Genomic DNA, 21,300 nt, shown 5'->3' on the forward strand with positions numbered 1-21,300 from the left:
AGGTTCAGAATGACGTGCTTCAATCAGTTGACGGCCATCGGGAGGCAGTGCTCGTCCTTTTGGACTTGAGCGCTGCCTTCGATACTATCGACCACCAAGTTCTTCTTCAGAGACTTCAACTTCGCTATGGCATATCTGGCACTGCTGTAAAGTGGTTCTCCTCTTACCTCAAGGATCGCTCACAAACTGTTAACATTGACAACTGCGAATCCGAGCACCATAAGATTATCTGCGGTGTACCTCAGGGATGGGTGTGTGGTGCTCCGCTATTTACTCTCTATACTGCACCAATCAGTGATATCATCTCTCGCCACAAGTTGCAGCACATCGAGTACGCGGACGACACTCAAGTTTATGCATGTTGTGACCGGCATGAGAGAGACTCTGTTATCCATCGTCTGGAAGCATGCATTAGTGACATCAAAGCATGGGCAGTGAAAAACAGACTCCAGCTTAATGACGACAAGCCGGAGATATTGCATTTTCGTTCGCGTTTTATTGACTCCGAACCACTTCCACCGGTTAAGATTGGTGATGCGTACATCAGTTCAAGCCCGGAGGCTCGCAATCTAGGAGTCACCTTTGATAGCCATCTCAGACTTAAGACTCATGTAAGCAACATTTGTCGTAGTGGCTGGGCATTTATTCATAAGCTTGGAAAAATCAGGAAATACCTCGATAACAATTCCACTGAGCGTTTAGTCCACGCTTTCATCACCTCCCGCTTGGACTCCTGTAATTCGCTCCTTACAGGCCTGCCTGACATTGATCTGCAGAAACTCCAGAAACTCCAAAATGCCTTGGCTCGTCTCGTCACATGCACTAAACGCATGAGAGAACACATCACTCCAATCCTTGGCGCCTCCATTGGCTACCAGTGTCACACGAATCAAATATAAGGTTCTTCTTCTTGTATTCAAAACGCTCAATGACCATGCGCCTGTCTATCTAGAGGAGCTGATATGCCGCTATATGCCCATCCGCACCCTCCGGTCTTCCTCACAGAACTCTCTCAGGCTCCCATCGCAGCGTCCACGGACACAATATTATGGCCATAGGGCATTCGCTGTTTGTGGGCCAACACTCTGGAACTCTCTGCCATTAGAGATCAGAAATGCTGCTACAACTGACCAGTTTAAGTGTCGTCTGAAAACATTCCTTTTCAATGATTACTATGGTTGATTGCACCATGCTGGTGCATTGTTATGACTTTGTGCTATATTTTTGCCATATTTGTGTTGATTATAATATTGCTTTTGTTGTTTTTGTATATACATTATATAATTTGTTTGCTTTTTAGAAATTACTGGAATTATGTGATATCTGTAATGTATGTATTTTATTGTTTAAATTTGCTTTTTATTATGTTGCCTGTACAGCGCTCAGTGGCTTGCTTGCTTGCAATGGGCGCTTATAAATCCCTCCTTTATTATTTATTATTATTATTATGTCTGATGTGCTCTAATGTCCAACAATAAATACTGTCCAAACGTTCATACCCCATCCCTTAAGGAGGAAAAGAAAGGATTAAAGGGATCCCTCCCTAAGTCTTAACTGCCATAGTTACAATGTAGTTCAGATCTAAAGTTAGACCTGGTCTAACTTATTTTGTGCATACAGACATTAGGATTTATTTTAAATCCTTGAAATTTACTGTTCAATGGGCCTAAATGACCCAGATTTCACATTTTCTGGATTTTTTTATTCAAGACAGTATTTTTTTTGCCGAAACAAAACAAACACACAATTTGCATGCACACAACTACCATATTTGTAGATGTCCATCAAATTAAGAAAATTAAAGGTAAAGTTAAAATTGTAGTTTTTTTAAATACATTGTTAAATACATTTTAAAATATATTGTATAGATGGAATCAAATAAATTGAAAGTGATTGTTATGAATGAGTTTAATGACTTTACATCAGTTATTTTTTAGGGTTTTGTGAAAAATAGAAACATTTTGCTTGGACCTTGGAATATCCTCTGCTCATCAGGATATTTCTCGGTTCCAAAAGCAAATTTTTTACAATACCCGCAAAACAAATGATGCACAGTCATTAACGTCTGACATCGTTAACGTCTAATTAATGAAATATTGCTAAATCGTGCATTGAACATTGATGTATTTTGTAAAATAGAATGCTCATTGTTCATTGAACATTTATAGGTTAATAAACATGTATCACTTATTGGGAGTGAAATTGTACAAAATAATGCATACTTACTGAGATGTTGATGCAGCTAATGCAGGAGCTTTCAGGCCCGTACGCAGGATTTCATTTTGGGGGTGCTGATTTTGAAGGGGGTTTATGAACATGAGTTTATGAATAGCATGCTATCAATGCTGTAAATGATGCAAACCCGAGTAATTATGATTAAATGACATAAGAACATTTTGAAAGAGAAAAAAATCAGGACTCAGCGGGGTTTGACCTCTCAAGATTTTTTCTCTCTCAAAACTGTCAGTTTGCTCGAGCCCTAAACACATCATTTAATCATAATTTCTCAGGCTTGCATCATTTATTAACAATCCTCACATATTATTAATTGTATCTCGCATTGTCTTTACACCCGCTAAGGTGAAGCATATAGGCCACCTCCTTCTTCATCATGATGACTTTTTTTATCTTTCCACTCATCATGGTGACTTTAGTTGAGATAGCCCGAGTACCAACAAGGGATCAACAAGGTATCTCAGGAACCACTGACCAAATAATATTAGTTATTAGGTGAAGCGTCGGTATAGTACGAGAAATTATCGTGTGCGAAGTTTCATACTGGGTGAAGCGAAGGCTGAACCCAGTATGACACTAAGCGCACGATAATTCCGTCCTATACCGACGCTGAACCTAATAACGAATTTATCATATCACTAAGTCATTCTAAATATTGAAATAATTACGTTTTTAAACATTTTAATTGCTGCTAAATAGGAAAAACATTACAAAAAATAGATGACTGTTCCACGTATTGCATTTTCTGGCGCCTTTATCGCGTACCTCGCCGCATACTGCAGCGTATCGGGCTGACTAGATATAAAGCGTAAAATACGCACTCACTGACTAGATACGAAAATATATCAGGTTAGCTGTGTTCTTTGATGTTTCCCTTAGTGGTATGATAATAAGTAGACTTGTTTGTACTCATTTTAATGCATTTTTCATGCTGAATCCAAATATGGTCAAGCAAACATACAATTCTGAAATTTTGAATTTTTAAAGAAAATTTGGAACTTATCGTCTGCAGTCGAAACTCGCATGGAGAGGGCTAAGAAATAGACAGTAAAGAAGTACAACTATTCAAAGAATACACTGTTCTGGAGAGATCTATAGATTTATTTGTAAATTCTCATTCAGTATTTCAGTTATTTGAATATCCTATGTGTTAGCTTACAGCATAGCCAAAAACGTCATAATATTTTGACCTGGGATGATTTTACATAAGCCTGGAATGCACAGCAACAGTCATCATGTCTTCAAAGTGAAAAAAAATTCTGATGCCGGAGCTAGGAGGATACAAAATGGTTATTCCAACTGATATCCACTGAGTACACCCTCTATGGAAGACATATATCTTTATCTCCCACATAGGGAGTGTGAATTTCAAATGGGGTAACCATGCAGAATGAGTGCAAATGGCTCCATTTGTAATCTACACCCCTTGTGTGGGAGATTAAAGTCATGCATTCCATAGGGGGTGTATGGATTTCAACAGGAATAAACATTATGTGTCCCCATCAGGACTTTCAAGGAATTACGATGGCTGTTGCAGTGCATTCCAGGCTTTTGTGAAAATATCTCATCCACCTGGAATAGCCCATTACCGTCCGTCCCATCATGCATTGTGCCAAATCATACATGCATTGATGATGTCTTACTATTCCAGTGTTTCTAGAAATCAGAGCATAATGCACAATTAAGTCATTGACCAATTTATACATGCATTGATATCTTACTATTCTAGTGTTTCTAGAAATTAGAGCATAATGCACAATTAAGTCATTGACAAATTCAGAAAATTGCTTTAACTGAGGTTGTAAGATAACAGATGCAATGTGCATAACTGACTTTTTGATATTCCATCAACAAATTATTGTCCTATGAATAGCATGGTATCAATGCTGATGGTGGTTTGGCACAATGCATTATGGGAAGACATCTGCTGTGTTATGCATTAGAAATCGGTGAAATCAGCCTGGGTCCTGAACCATGCAATATATAGCCCTCTGAAACCCCTGTCTGAAACCCTGTTTGCATTCCCACAGTAGAGTATCACAGCAGCTGATAGGTGTATCCCATCATGCTCTGCAGTACCATAGTAGAACTGGACATGCCATAAAAAGTGTACACAAAATCCCTCACTTCAACGTTCAATTACTCGTTTATATCAGGGGAGCTTAGCCTTTTGTTTGAAAAAATATGATCTCTAAAGTATTGTGAAACTATCCATAGCTCTCAATATCAAAGCGGCTCATGTTTATATTTTGTATACATTTGCTATGGAGCAAGCAGATAGACTGCAATGCATGATGGGATACTCCCTTTAGCTGCTGTGGTAGAGTATTATGCCAGGAAGAATGCAAGCTATTCTGGGTGTATTTCAAATACCCAAGATATTGCAAATCAAGTCACATTCAGGTGAGAATAGAGGGTACACTGACCAAATGTAGAGCTTTCCTGTAAATTCAAGTTGAAATCCATATACACCCCCTATGTCCTATCTCCCTTACAGGGGGGTGTAGATTTCAAATGGAGTCACCCATGATCCATTCAGGTAACTCCGTTTGAAATTCACACTCCCTGTGTGGAAGATTATGGTCATGACTTCCATTGAGTGTATGAATTTTAATTGCAATAGTTGTCACCAGTGTGAACACATACCATAAACGTTCTTCTATAATGGTGCACTTGGGCTCCTTTGCTTTGGAGTAAATTTATGTACAAATAGAGAGCTCCCTCCTCTAAAAATCTCAACAAGAATTAAGGGTATGTGCCCTTATTTGCTGGTGGGATTTTTATGGGAGGGCACTTTTAGTTTGTGTCTAAAATTCCAGTTATGTCAAGAGAGCCCATAGTGCCATTAGGCGAACGTTTACAGTAATAGTACAGTAGAGCCAGCAGTATTGTATAAAAAGCTATTACAATGGGTGCATACATATTCAAAACAGTTTGTCCTCTACATCAGTGACTTTCTTACGTTTATTCATGTATTGGGGTCAAAATATTATGACTCTGTCCTACCTTATATTCCAATATTTTTATGATTTTTTTTCATGTGTTAAGCAACAAGTTGTGTGAAAACTGATTTTCAAACAATCATCGAAAATGATTGTTGTTTTCATATAGGCAGAGTGGCCCACTGTGTGTACTCCCAGGGATATCCCGGATACTATGGACCACAATGGCCTCATCCCAATGGCACAGTCCAATAACCTCAATTAAACAATCATAGTGCAAAATTTGACCTCAAGTTTCAGAGTATGAGTTTTTGTACCCAAATTTTCAAAGGTCATTCAATGAATGTGCAAATGTATTGGGGTTAAAGAACTGTGCCTTGATAGATGAGCATGTTGTGGGTTATAATGTGGTACTCCTTGTATCAGCACTATTCCAGACTGTACCTTTAAACTGCCTGCAAACCAGTGCCAGTAAATGTTCACATACACTGTAAAAGTGGAATTTTTCACACAATTGATTTTTTGCGCTTTGCCAACTTTGAATGGTTTTCTATTTTTTAAATTTGTGATTCTTAGTTTCCTTACATTCAGTGAACTACACACAAAAAGACTACATTCGCACATTGTTATTTTTGCAAAAATAAATGTGACGCAAAAATTTCCACTACTACAGTACCGTCTGAATCAATGCCTGCATCCAGTAGTCAGCGAGGCAAAGAATTACAAGGCAAACTGGCAGTGTAAGTGCCAGTGCCAACAACCACACTCTACCCCTAATTTTGGGCTTTGCATCCCCTTTTTTTGCAAAATATGCAAATTTCAGGCAAATTTTGTGATTTTTGTCTCCTCAAACCCCCAAAAACACATTGCTGGTGCCACCACTGGTCAATTATTCATCACATGATAAATCACTCCTGCTTGAATTTCTTGACTTTCTATAAAATGCTTCTCATAATTTGCCTTGATTTTGAAAATAAATTAGGACAACTGTAAAAGTTGAAATTTTCGAGGATTTCATTTTTTGTGCTTTACTCATTTTGAATTGTTCCACTTGTTTTTAAATTTGTGATTCTACACTTCCATACATTGAGCTATACACAAAAGGAATCTACTTGTGTTATTTCGGCAGCAGCTGCTTGCAGGAGAAAAACACAAAAATAAATGTACCACGAAAATTTCCACTTTTACAGTATAGATGTCTACAGAGGAGATATCTTACACTTCCCATAATGCATTTCTTCCATTTCAATTTTCTGTACTGATTTGCTATCTAGTGCAACATGGGTTGATGGTGACAAAAAGTACCTTAGCTAGTCTATTCTCAACTTGAAAATAAAGGGAATCTGTACAAAGTAATGGGAGTGTCATTTGATCTAGTGAAGGTGATGAGTCATGTTGCAAAGGATTCTGGGAAGGGTAAGACATCTTCTCTGATATAACTAAGACCTAGAACTCCCTATATCCCACTGCTTATAACTTTACAACTTCAATCTTAAATACTCCTTTCTTGTATTATGTAAATAAACGTTTACAAGACTTTGTTGGTATTTCATACATTTTTATTTTGCACAAACCAAGTTTTCAAATAATAGTTTCCATGTATACTACTCTGGAATAATAAACATCTACAAGCATGCTTACATACAGAGAATATTTTTGTCTGCTCTATGGGACTGAAAGCATTTTTTTAAAGTCTATAATATTAACCCCGTGAGAACTACCTGCCTATTGGTCAAAAAGAAGTTTTAATTATCAATTGGACCAATCAGCAACACTGTTAGAATAATTTCACTATGCAAAAAGGGTGAATTATTTGCAAAGCTCCATTCTGATTGGTGATTAAAATGAAGATATCATGTAATTGACCAATCAGAGGCAATGTTAGATCGGCAGGTAGTGCTCAGGGGTTGTTTTCATACAATTTCATGATCTCTACTATATATAATATCATACAAGTTTTTCCTAGGAAGTTTTACAAAGAAATAGTACTGCAGACTTGCTGTATTTTAATGTATGCATTCAAGTGTTTGTTTCAAGAAAAATTATTCTATACATTTCATTTTAAAAGTTAGCTTTGCTAAAACATCTTAGGTTGATTGAAAATTGTACTGTATAATAACTAGAAACAACATAACAAATGTTTTTGATCAAAGACAAAGTTTATACATACAAGGGATATGAATGACATCCGCTTTCCTGCATTTGTCAAGAAATATTTTTGTTGTTTTTTATCGTAACTTTAAAAATAAACCTTCCGTCATTATGAATTATAACAACCACGATTATTAACATATTTTATGTTGTCTACAAAATGGGTCCTTTCTTCTTCTTGAACATTTGAGTTGATACTATGCGACTCACTCACAAAAAATATCTTCAACCTTAATTATATCTACTTATTGATGGTTTAATTTGTCAAAAAAGACTTCCATTGTTGTTTTTAATTTCAGATCAAGATCATGAAACTTACTATGACCTCTGACCCTGATCAAATTAACAATGCCAAGGAAAATGTTGATCCAAATGAATTTTCTTTCTATGTCCAAGTTTGACATCAGCCAGTCCATGTTTTACTCCAAGTCCAAGTTTGTTTGAATATTCTCTATTTATAGCATTCAAACAAGCTGCATAGAAATACATATTGATACGTTCTCCTAAAAATATTGTTTCAGCGCCCCCTCACTCTCTCCATCTTTCTCTCCCCTCTCCATCATTCCCTCTTTCTCCCTCTTTCACTCACTCCCTAGCTGTCTTCTCTCTTTTCTCCCTCTCTCTCTCTCTCTCACTCCCTCTCTGTCTTTTTCTCCACCACTCCCTCTCTCTCATTCTAGTTTCTCACTCTCATAGTCACATGAATATTCCAGTTGAATTCCATACACCCCCTGTGGAAGACAAGACCTTAATCTTCCCACACAGAGGGAGTGTGAATTTGAAATGGAGTTACTTGAATGGGTGACTCCATTTGAAATCTACACCCCCTGTGTGGGAGATTAAGGTCATATCTTCCATAGGGGGTATATGTATTTTAACTGGAATAACCCAATACGCTTTCATGACACATAAATACTTACATTCTAATTACAGAGGCTGACATTCACCATATTCTCGTTACAAGGCTGACATTCACCATACTACATACAACATTGGACAATCTCACTCTCTGCTGATTTGATACACAATTACACATGAAGTTTAAAGTCAAAGTCATACAATTATATTGATGTGAACTTCTCCCTCTGACATGAGATTGAACAGATCCTAAGAGTCCATTCATGCAGAAGTTGTCCAAATCAGAGTTGTTATGATTGATGACAATGATTTATACCAACAAAAAAGCTGGCCTTGGGACCATCCAATTATCTTCTCAAGGTAACTACCCTTGTTGAGCACAAGTGGGGCAAATGATATCTTCTGCATCCATGACAAAGCACTCGTTGACGAGAGACGTATTACATTTTTTGCATCGGAAACACTCGTTATGCCAGTTGCGTTCTTCAAAGCACACAAACTTGGTGCCTCCTTGTCCTGCAATAGGGAAAATATGAACACAGGTTAGATGATGAATGACTTATTGATGAAGACTTTTCCTTGATTGATGATGAAAACGATTAAAAACAAGTAAATCAGAGAAAGGAGGGTGAAGCATACAAGATCACAGACAGACAATCAGATAGCTTTGCAGACATGTGGCTTCATGCTGATTCCAAATATGGTCAAAAAATGTATAATTCTGAAATTTTTGAATTTTTAAAGACAATTTGAAACTTGTCGTCTGCAGTCGATACCTGCGCGGAGAGTTAGGAGACTCTTTGGAGAATAGATAGTTAAAAGCCTACGAGAAAAGGGTGGACAAGATCTTTTTTTTCCTTTTTTTTTATGTCAAGATTAATCTAGGCATTAACAGCAGTTATTAGGTAACACTGATGAGATATTAACCTGCTGCTTGAAGCTCTGGAAATCCTGATATAAAGCTACATGTGCTGGCAGGGCATTCCAAATGCCTGCAGAGTATGGTCTCTCACAGAAGATCATTTCTCCCAATCTGATCCTTGGAATAGGCTATTTCACTTAAAATCCACACTACCCCTGTGGAAGATATAGCTAAAGTCTTCCACAGAGGGAGTATGAGTTTTGAATAGAATAGACAATTGGATAAATTCCATTTGAAATACTCACGCCTGTTGTGGAAGATATAGGTAAAGCCATAATATAGAGGGAGTATGGGTCTCAAAATGATTAACCCTGACCAGTTACATTTGAAAAACATACTCCCCCTGTGGAAGATATCTCCAAAATCTTCCACAGGGGTAGTGTGGATTTTAACTGGAATAGCCAAATAACACTTACCAACAATAGGTTTTGAGCATGAGTAGCATTTTCGTGCAAATTTCTCTCCAAAACAATCTGCACAGAAACGCTGGTCCTCTCGTACAGTGAAGCGCTTGTTGAAGAGTGAAGCTCCACAGCCATTACAGCAGAAACATTCCTTATGCCAAGGCTCCTTCTTGTATGATAGACCACCGGAGGAAATCAGCTACAGGTGCAAGCAAATAAACATCAATTAATGGCATAGTTCAATAACCTCAATTAAACAATCATAGAGCAAAATTTGACCTCAAGTTGCAGAGTATGAGTTTGTGTATCAAATTTTCAAAGGTCATCCAATAAATATACAAATGTATTGGGGGTTAAAGAAATGTGCCCTGATAGATGAGCATGTTGTGGATGCTAGTGATAGAATGTCTGGTAGATGAAATGTGCTACAGGTATAAGGAAATAAACATCAATTGGCAAAAAGACATGGACTATCTGCTCATTTTTGCTAAACATTCAAATAGAAAGTGCTAAAATTAAGAAAAATTCTTAATCTTTGATTTGAAACCTTTTATGCACAGTAAGGGTGGATCCAGAGGGCTCACTCCCCATCCTCTACAAAAAAAGGAAAGAAACAAAACAAAACAATTTGAAACTTTTTCTTTTGCGATGTTGACCCTCATTGTTGAATTGATATCCATCCTCAGAATGGCAAATACAGTTGCATTTGCTGTCAAATTTTGCAAAACATTTCACAAGCACCTTCCCCCTTTCAAAAACCTGCATCTGCCCTTAATGCACAGGTCATTTCAGAAACACCAATTTTTGCCCCAAAAGTAACAAGGGATTCATAATTATAGGTGTGCAGACTGTGCAATCCTAAAAAAAGTTAGACCAGGTTTAGTGTTAGACCTGGTCTAACCATGGAGGTTAGAATTTAGGGAGGGATCCTTACTCCTCTACTCCTAGCAAAATCCAAACGTTGAACTGCAGCCATCTAATGTTAAAGTCATATTGTAACATTTCCTGAGGAGGATGCCCTCTTTCTTTTTTAATTCTGGTTTTTACACAATTGTAATGTACTTTAGTAAACAAAGATACCCTGCAAAATTCAAGACTTTAGGTGCCATAGTTTTGTCACTTGAAATCCGGGATTGTGAATAAGATGGTTTATTATTAGGATGTAAATATTAGTCAAACACATATGTGATGTTCATAACATAGTATGTACACAGCGTATGGGACGGTATTACACACACATCTTAGGATCCTACCATATTACAACCGCAGGAGTAACACGCATTGGCACTGGTAGTTAATTCCAATTTTCTATGCTTTGAAACCTCACTTGTTCGGCTCAAAATTAAAAGAGGCCATATCTGACAGTAAAAGCTAACATGGAAAAGAAATGCTAATCTATTTTTATGGAAATGTTACAACATGGCTTTAACAGGATCTATAATGATAAAGAATAAGGTATGCAAATACCAAAAAGTTCCTTCTCCGTAAGACTAAACACCATAAGACTAATCATGATTAGACCAAGTCTAAAATAATTAGACGTGGTCTAACTTGTATGCATATGGACCATAGTGCATATATGGACCATAGTCCTGGGGTGGGGTGGGGGGGGGGGTCACTCCCATTGTGGCCTGTACACCATCCGTGATAATCAACTTTTGAAAAGCACCTTAAACAAGGATTTAACCCTTAGCTAAAACGATACCCTAAACAGGTAACACACACCTGTTTTCACACCCTTGCATCAAATTTTATACCCTATATTTCATTTCTGCATATTAAAAAAAAAAAGTGCAGTGATTTATAGTGTGCTACGCACAGGCACAACGCTTTACAACACTTTATTAGCAATTGCAATTCTGCTACCCTTTTCCCCAATTTTTCATGTTTTTGACACTCTAATACCCTTTTTACGCATTTTTATTATCGCGGAGGGTGTACAGGCCACAATGGGAGTGACCCACCTGGGACCATAGTCTGTAGAGTTCTTAACGTACCTTTCCACATCCTGTGCATTTTGTCCCAAATGTTTCTTCATAACACCCAGTGCAATAAATAGCGTCCTCCTTTGGTACAAAGCTTTCAGTGCCAATTTGCTTATCACAAACTTTGCATTTGAAACACTTCTCGTGCCATTCCTTGCCGCCATAACCAAGACGTGTCATACCTTAAATCAAGAAGAAGAAAAAATTCAACAGTTAGTTTGATACCAGAGAAGATATTTTACACTTCCTATAATGCATTTCAACCATATTAATTTCCTGTACTGCTCTGCTATCCAGTGCAACATGGGTCGATAGTGACAAAAACGTACCTGCATGAACAGAGCACATCCAGATCTTGCAAAATATTGTTTATTTCTTGACTATCGACACATGTTTATTCTCAAAATGAAAACAAAGGGAATCTGTACAAAGTAATAGGAGTGTCATTTGCTGAAATGAGGTGATGTATCACGTTGCAAAGGATTCTGGGAAGGGTACAATATCATCTCTGGTTTGATACCATGGGCTATTCCATTTGAAATCCATACACCCCAATAGAAGTCATGGCCTTAAAGGTGCTTGCTCTGATCAACAGCCTCATCCCCGATTTTTCTGCATCAACGCTCACATTTTTATCATTCATTACCCTAGTAAAATTTAATGCTTGAGATATGTTCTGTTTAAATGGTGTGAACAAAAATGTGGTGAATTATGGTAACCACACTGGGAGTAAAATTGACTATCCTATGGGCCATTGTTATGCACGTTTTTGCTTTTCATATCAAAATTGCTGGAGCATTGTTTTAATGGCCTCAATTTAAGTTGAAAACAGAGCATGAAAAATTGGACCATGCCTTTCACCTCCTCCTCATCATCATGTCAAGATACCAATAGGTTTTGGATATGTATCAATATCTTGCCAATGTTTGATAAGACCACAATTAACTTATCAGGTTTAAGAGGTCACAACTTACCAGGTTTAAGAATTTCATTGCAGACTTGACATTTGTTTGCCAATCTTGTTTCATAGCACTTAGAGCAGCAGAGTTTCCCTGACCCAGTTCCCAAAGGCCTTGTCACAACTTATCAGCTTTAGGAGGTCACAACTTACTAGATTTTAGAGGTCACAACTTACCAGGTTTAAGAATTTCATTGCAGACTTGACATTTGTTTGCCAGTCTTGTTTCATAGCACTTAGAGCAGCAGAGTTTCCTGTCCAAAGTTCCCAAAGACTTGTCACAGCTTATCAGGTTTAAGAGGTCATAACTTACTAGGTTTAAGAGGTCCCAACTTATCAGGTTTAAGAATTTCATTGCATACTTGACATTTGTTTGCCAATCTTGTTTCATAGAGCAGCAGAGTTTCCCCGGCCCAGTTCCCAAAAGCCTTGTCACAACTTATCATGTTATTTATTTATTTTTTTATTTATAACATTCGGCCGAAGCCAGGCTAATCCCAATAGTGCTCAGAGGCTACTAAATTTAAGGGACGCCATCTGGACATGACGGGGCAGGGATATGGGAAGAGGTCCGATTTTAGATGCAGGAGGAAAACCGGAGCACCGGAGAAAAACCTGCGAGGACGAAAGCATGGATCGGCAACCAAACTCACATGTGGCGCCATGGAATTGAACCCGGGCCACAGTGGTGAGAAGCGAGTGAGAAGACCACTACACTAACCCGCCCTCCATAAAGAGGTCACAGTTGACCAGGTTTAAGAGGTTACAACTTACCAGGTTTAAGAATTTCATTGCAGACTTGACATTTGTTTGCCAATCTTGTTTCATAGCACTTAGAGCAGCAGAGTTTCCCGTCCCAGTTCCCAAAGGCCTTGTCGGCTAGTGACTCTGAACACAAGGCACATGTGTAGCGCTTCTCAAAACAGCTTTCATGGTAGTGCTGATTCTTGAATGAAAGGTCCTGGAACGGTAGAAAAAATTTACATGAAGTTAATGACCTGGTAGTATCACAAGAAGACACACCATAAACTAAATATGCAGTATTCATGGATGCATCTCTGTAACAGGTACAATATACCCTAATAAGCTTATACTTGTAGAATATCCAATCCATCACAATCCATCTCTGTACAGGCACAGTACCCTAACCAGCTTACATGTAGAATACCCATCACAGCCTGGATTATCTGGTGTGATAATACTCCAATGGAGGGATGCTCCCAGTAAACAGACATTTAATTTGGACAACCAAAATGTAAGACCAACTTATCAATACTCCCGGTCAATACTAGCGGTCACCCATCTTTTGCCGTTCGTAAATGAATGCAAAATATGCATCACCACCCTCCGAGTTTTTATTGCAAACAATTTTACTAACTCCTTAATTTATTAAAGATTGATCAGTTGTTTCATTTAATTCACTAATTTTAATTAACTTCTTCATTGTCCCTTGCCTCTTCTCCTTTCCTCCATTCCTCCTTTAGCTCACATTCCTCTTCTCCTGCTTTCCTCTTATCCTCTATCCTTCTTTTATCTGCCCCCGTGGCTCAGGTACTTCTTCCCCATCAACTGCTAGCAAACATGTGAATGTGAAAACATAAAATATATATTTTTTAAAGTTCGCACCAATGTTTTGCGGATTGTTAAATAATATAGCTCTAATATACCTCTTCCCCATCAACTGCTAACAAATATGTGAATGTGAAAACAGAAAATGTAAATTGTTTTTTAAAAAGTCAGTATAATAGTAGGTCCTCCAAAAAATTATAACGGCTATAAATTTTATTTTTGCCATTACATGTTCACAAAGCTTGATAGTCACCCATGTTTCGCGGATTGTTTAGTAACTTTGTCAACCCATGGCACCCATGCACTCTCCTTTTCATTTTGGATATTCCTGTGTTTATTCTACCTGTCTCTTTTGGCTTACTCAACAGGCTCAACTTTATTTTATTATGGCGCAGTTAATGCAGACCATCAGATAAATACAATGCAACCCGCGGTCATCATGAAAATACACTCGCAAACAGCAATGCTTTAGATATGTGCGATAGCTTAGTAACCGTGCAGTATTTTTTAGACCCTGGATATGTAATTTAGGCTGTTTTTGCTCATTTTGGACTTAAATCGCTACGATTGAAAAAAAATGAGGTGAATATGCAACGTAACTTGGTGTATGATTAGCTTTGGAAAAATTATGCAATAGAGGCCGTCAGCCTTTTCCGCGGGATCCGCCATCTTGTGGGTACTGCCGTTCTGCATGTCATGCATTAGACATTACACCCCTGATTACGCGGAAGTCGCAGCGCGTGACGCAACTCTTCAGTCAAGCGTCAACGCGGTTATCTTAGCAACAAGGCACTCCGTACCCACAAGATGGCGGCATTGACGCCACAATGACTACCTCTATTTGCAAAAGCATCGCCATCCTTCAAGATACACCATTTTAAAATACAGGGATTAGTGCCAGAAGGTCCTATCTGCAATAGCTGCCCTATAGACATTTTTACAATTTCTGCATTCTATATTGTGCACAATCTCAAAATATAACACCTGGCAGCTATTGCAGATAGGGTCTTCTTGCCCCAAACACCTGATATCACTAGGATCCACAATATGTTCATCTATCAGGGCACAGTTCTTTAACCCCAATACATTTGTACATTCATTGAATGACCTTAGACAATTTGGGTACAAAAACTCATACTCTGCAACTTGAGGTCAAATTTGCACTATGAGTGTTTAATTGAGGTTATTGAACTATGCCATTGGGATGAGGCCATTGTGGTCCATAGTGTATATAGAGTTGACTTACCTTAGCATCGTGTTCAATCTTCTGATTGCATTCTACGCATGTGTTAGCGAAGCGCTCATTATAACAAGGGATGCAAAATGGATTGTTTTCTCGCAGAATGTAACTGAGTCCACTGAGGGATTTGTCGCAACCGTGGCAACAGAAGTGAGCGGAGTGGAAAGATCCGTCCATGGCGCGTACGTATTCTTGGGAAAATATCAACTGCAAAGAAGAGAAAAAAGAAGAGAGAAAGTGGTTATAATTTTGTTCATATTGCAATTGAGGTAGTGCAGAATAAATTATGTCATGTAAAGGAGACTATGATCAGCTCATAGATCTCGTAACAATATGGATATAGAATGACATACACACAACTAAGCACAGCACCTATGCGAACTGCACTTTGCGTGACTCCTGTCGTGACTGCTATTGATTTTGTACAAGCATCAGTTGGCTTTATTGATGCGCACAGAAACAGAAAACAAATGTTGATTACCATGGTTACAAGCTGATCATTAGTATAATGTGGGCTTGCAACTACGAGCTGACAAGCATAGTATAGCTACGTATAATGTGTACTTTATACGTCTTGCGGGCTTGCGGGTCTTGCAGCCAAAGCACCCTAAATCTCATAATATATCTTTAAAATGAGGTATGAGACAGAGGGTATGAGATGAGTTGCTGAGTCTTATGTAATTCACTTGGCAGATTGGCTGCAGGCATACACATGTCCAAGCCAGAGGACTAGCTGTCCTCCTGCCTAACTTTTGACTCTTGCACCAGAATCCAACTTAAAAAATTACTAGATAAGATTTGTCAAATGTCTGTTAAATATTAGCATTAGTGGTAAATTGATAAATTTGAAATTAAAAAATAATAAATGGATAATATTCATTAATAAGGAATTTGACCTCTGACATACGGTCAGCCTGTATGGATTCTAATAGTTCCACCTTGGATTTGTCTACAGCAACATCTTGCTCAAAAACTTACACAAAATTGGAGGCATCTGGAATCAAATGCCAACTAAACATTATTATGGCAGTGGTATCCTTTTATGTTTCCAACTTGAATAGAGATGCATGCAGTACATCTTGTGCTTCATCAGTCCCAGGTATCAGATGATAAAAGACTAGAGTATGCATCCCAAATTGTATCTGTTTACACTTTTTACTGCTGCTGATGAATTCAATGTGCTTCATCAGTGTAACCATAGATTATGGTGTAACCCATATTGTGATCTTCCCAGTGTTGCCACAATATTTCACACTAAATGTGTGACAGGCCCCTGTCCAGGTGTGGCAGATGCCTTTCAAGCAGTATAATTCAGCCCAAATAAGGAGATAACATAACACCCAAACCCTATATTAATTTTACAAAGTCAATTAAAATAATCACTTGAGTAGGTAAAAGAGAAAATGGCTTAATCATATGTTCATAATGTGGTTATTAATGTGTAGCCATGTTGCAATAAGCTAGCTCCCTCCTCTGAAAAATATTTGGGAGAAAAAGAGGTACACTTATAATATCTGAGACTACTTTCAGGTATATTATTAGTCTCAGCCTTTAATATATGAGTTTGTTTCCCATCTCTATCTGGAGATATTTCTCCATGATTGCAGGGCTCATTACGACAAAGAAACTATACAATTTTCACTGAACTGATCTGGTGAGTAAATATTGGCATACATTTTGCAAAGTAGCCCAATTGTGCTAATTGTGACATTCTATGGCAACTCTCACATACATGCCATTGCTGCTTTAGCTAGGTACCACACAATAACAAAATTGATGAAACTATTACTAGATGAAATATAAGTCAATAAAGTAGGTCAATGGATGTGTTTGCTTGGTGATACACTGCAGTGAGACTGATCAAATCAAATCTATAAATCTATAAAAACACCATCTCAAAGAGGCTAGAAAAACAAGCCAACCAAAGAGAGAGCTTTCCTGTTTCCATATTTGTCTAGCATATAAGTCCAGTCTGAAATCCGTCGGAACACCATATTGGTGATCATATGAGAAAACTTTTGCTAACATTTCTCTTTCTATGTGTTGTTGTTAATCGATGGTACATCTCCAATAGACAATAAATAAAAAGGTAATTGCACATTAATAAACCACTTTAATAAACAGTCTGAAAATGATCATAGTCCATTTTCTGAGTCAAATTCAATTGCCCCAAACAGATCAGGAATGCGGACAAATTTGACTCAAAAATCTATTTCAGTGGAAATCTAGTGCAAGCAAAAAATTCTTGTCACATGGGCTGCAAAAAGTAGGTATAGAAAAAGTCAGCATCTGAATGTTTGCATGACACATCCCTATATAAAAAGTTTCAAAACAACAAGGAATTTGTGCAAACAGAATCAAATTCAATTGCAAGGAAAAAAAAACAAATTTGCTGAAGAAACTAGAAACTGAAATATGCTGCTCAAGTTGCTATTAAATATAGTTTTTGCTATAATAATGCAGCTTCTATAATACAAGTCTAGGTGTTCTTGGTTGCACGAGTCACAATGACACAAGACAAATTTTAAAAGCTAACCGCTCACTTACCGGCAGGGAAAGAGTAACAGTGATGTCAGCCTAAAGACTTTGACTTATCTACGGTATTAGAAACATCCCACAAGTTTAACATGGTGAAATGCTAATCAATCAGTAGTATATTTGTAGCAGTAGAACCAGCCTTTAGAAGTACAGCCTACATGTAAAGCTCTATGCAATGGTATTCTGTACTGAGCCCATGCAGACATTTCCTAGTTTCTATTTGCTAACCTCAAACACTTGACATGATTATTGAAATCATTAATGTCAGCATCAATAGCTGCTACGATTATTGAAATCATTAATGTAAGTATCAATAGCTGCTATGTGTCACTTTCCCCCCAATGATTTCCCCAAGATAACCCCTCCCCTATAATCCCCATCCCTAAAGAACCATGCATGCAAGTGATTGCAGCAGTTTCCAGTCCATCCCCAATACAAGCAACTATTTTAAACTGTTGGTAGTTCACAGCATCTTGCATTGCATTGATCATTTCATAGCGAGTGTGTAGAAGAATTAAAGTAGGTCCTGTGGTTCTAGAGTTATGTTGTAAAAAGGGCTGAAAAAACAACACTTTTGTAAAACGTACATAACTTATTAACAACAATAAATCAAACATGTTTTCAATGTATATGATTTATAGAGTGAACTTTTGCAAAACATCAAAGTGTTATTTTCAATAATATATTGATTTAAATAATGAAAATCAATTTGTTTTTGGCTGCTTCGACCAACAATATCTCGTATAACCTTAAAAACAAAACAATTTATTGGTTGTCCTCCACCTCCAAAGAATATGTGTTACACAGTTTTTAGTCTGAGAAACACAATTACAGCTATTAACAAAACCATAATCCAGGGTACATGAATTAGTAAAACCATAATCCAGGGTATGGATTAGTAGTATATCCAATATCATGTCCACATTTTCAGTTTTAAGTTGATATTAATTAGCCATTTTGACAAAATGATGAAACCAGAATAAATGAGGTTTTGGTTTCTTATACTGGGCTATTCCAGATGAAATCTCTACACCTCTTATGGAAGACATGGCCTTAATCTTTCATATAGGAAACATGAATTTCAATTGGATTTACCTAAATGGGTGACTTCATTTGAAATCTACACTCCCTGTGTGGAAAATTAGGGTCTTCCATAGGGAGGGGGAGGGGGGAGGGGTGTCCTCATTGTTTTGATCCTTGGTGGGACTGTCCTAGAGGTGCTTTGCACCTGTTAGTCCTTGCCTTTCACTGGTGCAAAATTTTATCTACACTTCCTTTTTTTTTGTATGTACTTTTGAATATTCATATGCAATATATTTTGATGTTATATTATAATTATTGTATATACCAGTGATAAAGTGTAATAAATAAATAAATAAAAGGGATCTCAAATGCAATAGCCCAATTTTCAATATCGTTTTCTTGTAATAAATTCATCCTAAATCCTACTACTAGTCTTTGCTGAATCTTGCCCTGTCGGTAAACAATTTCAAAATTGAGTTCTTGCAATCATACATGTATGCTCACTGTCAGGCCCGTAACCAGTCTGCTCACTGTCAGGCCCCACACCAAATCCCCAAAGGCCCACAAAGTCCCCTCAAAAGTCCCATTTGCGAGCATAGCAAGTGAAAAAAAAAGTTTTTTATGCCTTTTTGGTAAAAAAAGGTCAGAATTTTGAAAAAAAAATCCACATTTTCAAAATCTGCCAAAAATTAATCCTGGTTACGGGCCTGCTCACTGTTCCTATAGTCTGTGGATAAGAAATGTCATATGCGTTCTTGAAGAATGGTGGATACAATATGTTCAGTTCGGGTAATGCCTTTTGAATTTCCCAGTAAATTCAAAAGTAAGGCAGTTTACCCAAATGAACATCTCCCTCCTAGTCACAAGTTTAAAACCTGGGGTCACAAGTCTTTCTAGATATAAAAGATTAGAAAAGCTAACACAATTCAGTGAAATTTTGAACACTTTATGGTAAAAAGTTGGGAATATAAAAATAAATTCAAGACCTGCAAATGAGGACCTGCAGCTTCTTCATATCTAACTGAGAATCTAAACCGTGGACCAACCTTACTGGATCTTTACATTTTACAACCAAGGCTGAACTTTACACCAGCAAATGAGACATGGTAAGGACAGAGAACAGTGGACGTCTTCGGTTCATTGCTGGGTGTCCTCTGTTATCATGGTATTTTTGGGTGTGGGACCTCATTTGCCTTTTAAAATGCCCACACACCAACAAACAGACATTTTATTGAGAATATCATGTAAAATATTCACTTCTGTGACCTCATTGTAACTCCAGGGTTATCATGCAACTTTACTCTTCGATAAAGTCATAAAGAACGTTGCAGACAGCCACACTGCACTTATACACATGCCACACATAGATGGCATTATACATTGACCTATCCATGTATGAGTTAAACATACAATACAAACTGCGACTACAGCTCACATCACCATAGGCCTGCCGACTTGGTCTGTGTGATAGTAATAGCATCACTGATAGCTTTCTTACACATGAATGTGATGGATACAGATTACAGGTATGACTCCTGGGGCATGTCTTACTGTCTGTATGATTTTATGCACTGGCCAACAGCAGTGCCGCCGAGAGCCATTCCAGGCCCGGGGGTAAAATCATCGCCCACTTTTTTATTGGCCCCCTGATGTGTATTTTTCTTTGCTTTTATGGGCCCATAAAGGTAAGCTTTCTTTAATTTTACGGGCCCCCGGCCCCAGGACCACGTGCCTGGGGTAACGTACCCCTTAACCCACCTTGTCGGTGGCACTGGCCAACAGAAAGTACTATATGCACAGTATCCTGTACAGAATGATAGATCCATTGTAATGCAACAAATGTAATGAATGCAAAATTTAACTGTTGTGTCCTTAATGGAGACTGCCGGGAAGAACTGATCCCTGGAACTGATCTAGGAAGCTCTTTTGTGCAGGACATTGCTACATCATGCAGACCAATGTACAACAGGTCTTTGTGTCCCCGCTTTGGTCACTCTCCAATTATCAGATACACCTGTTGTGAGCCAAACTACAACACCGCCTGCAAATCACCCACTCTGCTGAGGTACTTTACACAGAATGACAGATGACAAAGTGGATGGCACACCTAAAGAGATCCAATCTGTCACACAGCTTGTATTATGAGTACAAATTATGTGATATAGTTGAGCAAAAAGAGGGGTACTCAAGTTTGGTTTTGGTACCGGTGTGCTGCTGAGAATTTGAAAGTGGACCCATCAATACATCAATTTTTCAAGAAATTTGGACCCATCAATATATCAGAAGTTTAAATATTTGGCCAAATGTAACCCAAATTGTCTTAGTTTTTACAAATTTTCCACCAAATTTGGAGGGAAATTTCAAAAATTGTAAATATAATGAGGCAAAATTGGTTGAGAAAATTTTGAAATAAGGACCTATCTATATCACTGATAAGCCAAGAGGCCAAAAATGCAACCCATACTTGTAGCACGT

At 37.8% G+C, this 21,300-nt stretch overlaps 1 protein-coding gene across 1 annotated transcript in view; it reads right to left on the bottom strand.

Moving 5' to 3' along the window:
• Window positions 1-3,310: 3,310 nt before the first annotated feature.
• LOC140140853 (testin-like) overlaps window positions 3,311-21,300 on the bottom strand; it is a 223,264-nt gene continuing 205,274 nt past the window's right edge. The window contains 5 exon segments of the mRNA XM_072162599.1: window positions 3,311-8,702; window positions 9,525-9,711; window positions 11,510-11,679; window positions 13,206-13,416; window positions 15,271-15,471. Of these exon segments, the coding sequence (XP_072018700.1) occupies window positions 8,551-8,702; window positions 9,525-9,711; window positions 11,510-11,679; window positions 13,206-13,416; window positions 15,271-15,471 (921 nt within the window). The 3' untranslated portion in view covers window positions 3,311-8,550.

The sequence above is a fragment of the Amphiura filiformis genome, chromosome 19, assembly GCF_039555335.1.
Source record: "Amphiura filiformis chromosome 19, Afil_fr2py, whole genome shotgun sequence".
Lineage (NCBI taxonomy): Eukaryota > Metazoa > Echinodermata > Ophiuroidea > Amphilepidida > Amphiuridae > Amphiura > Amphiura filiformis.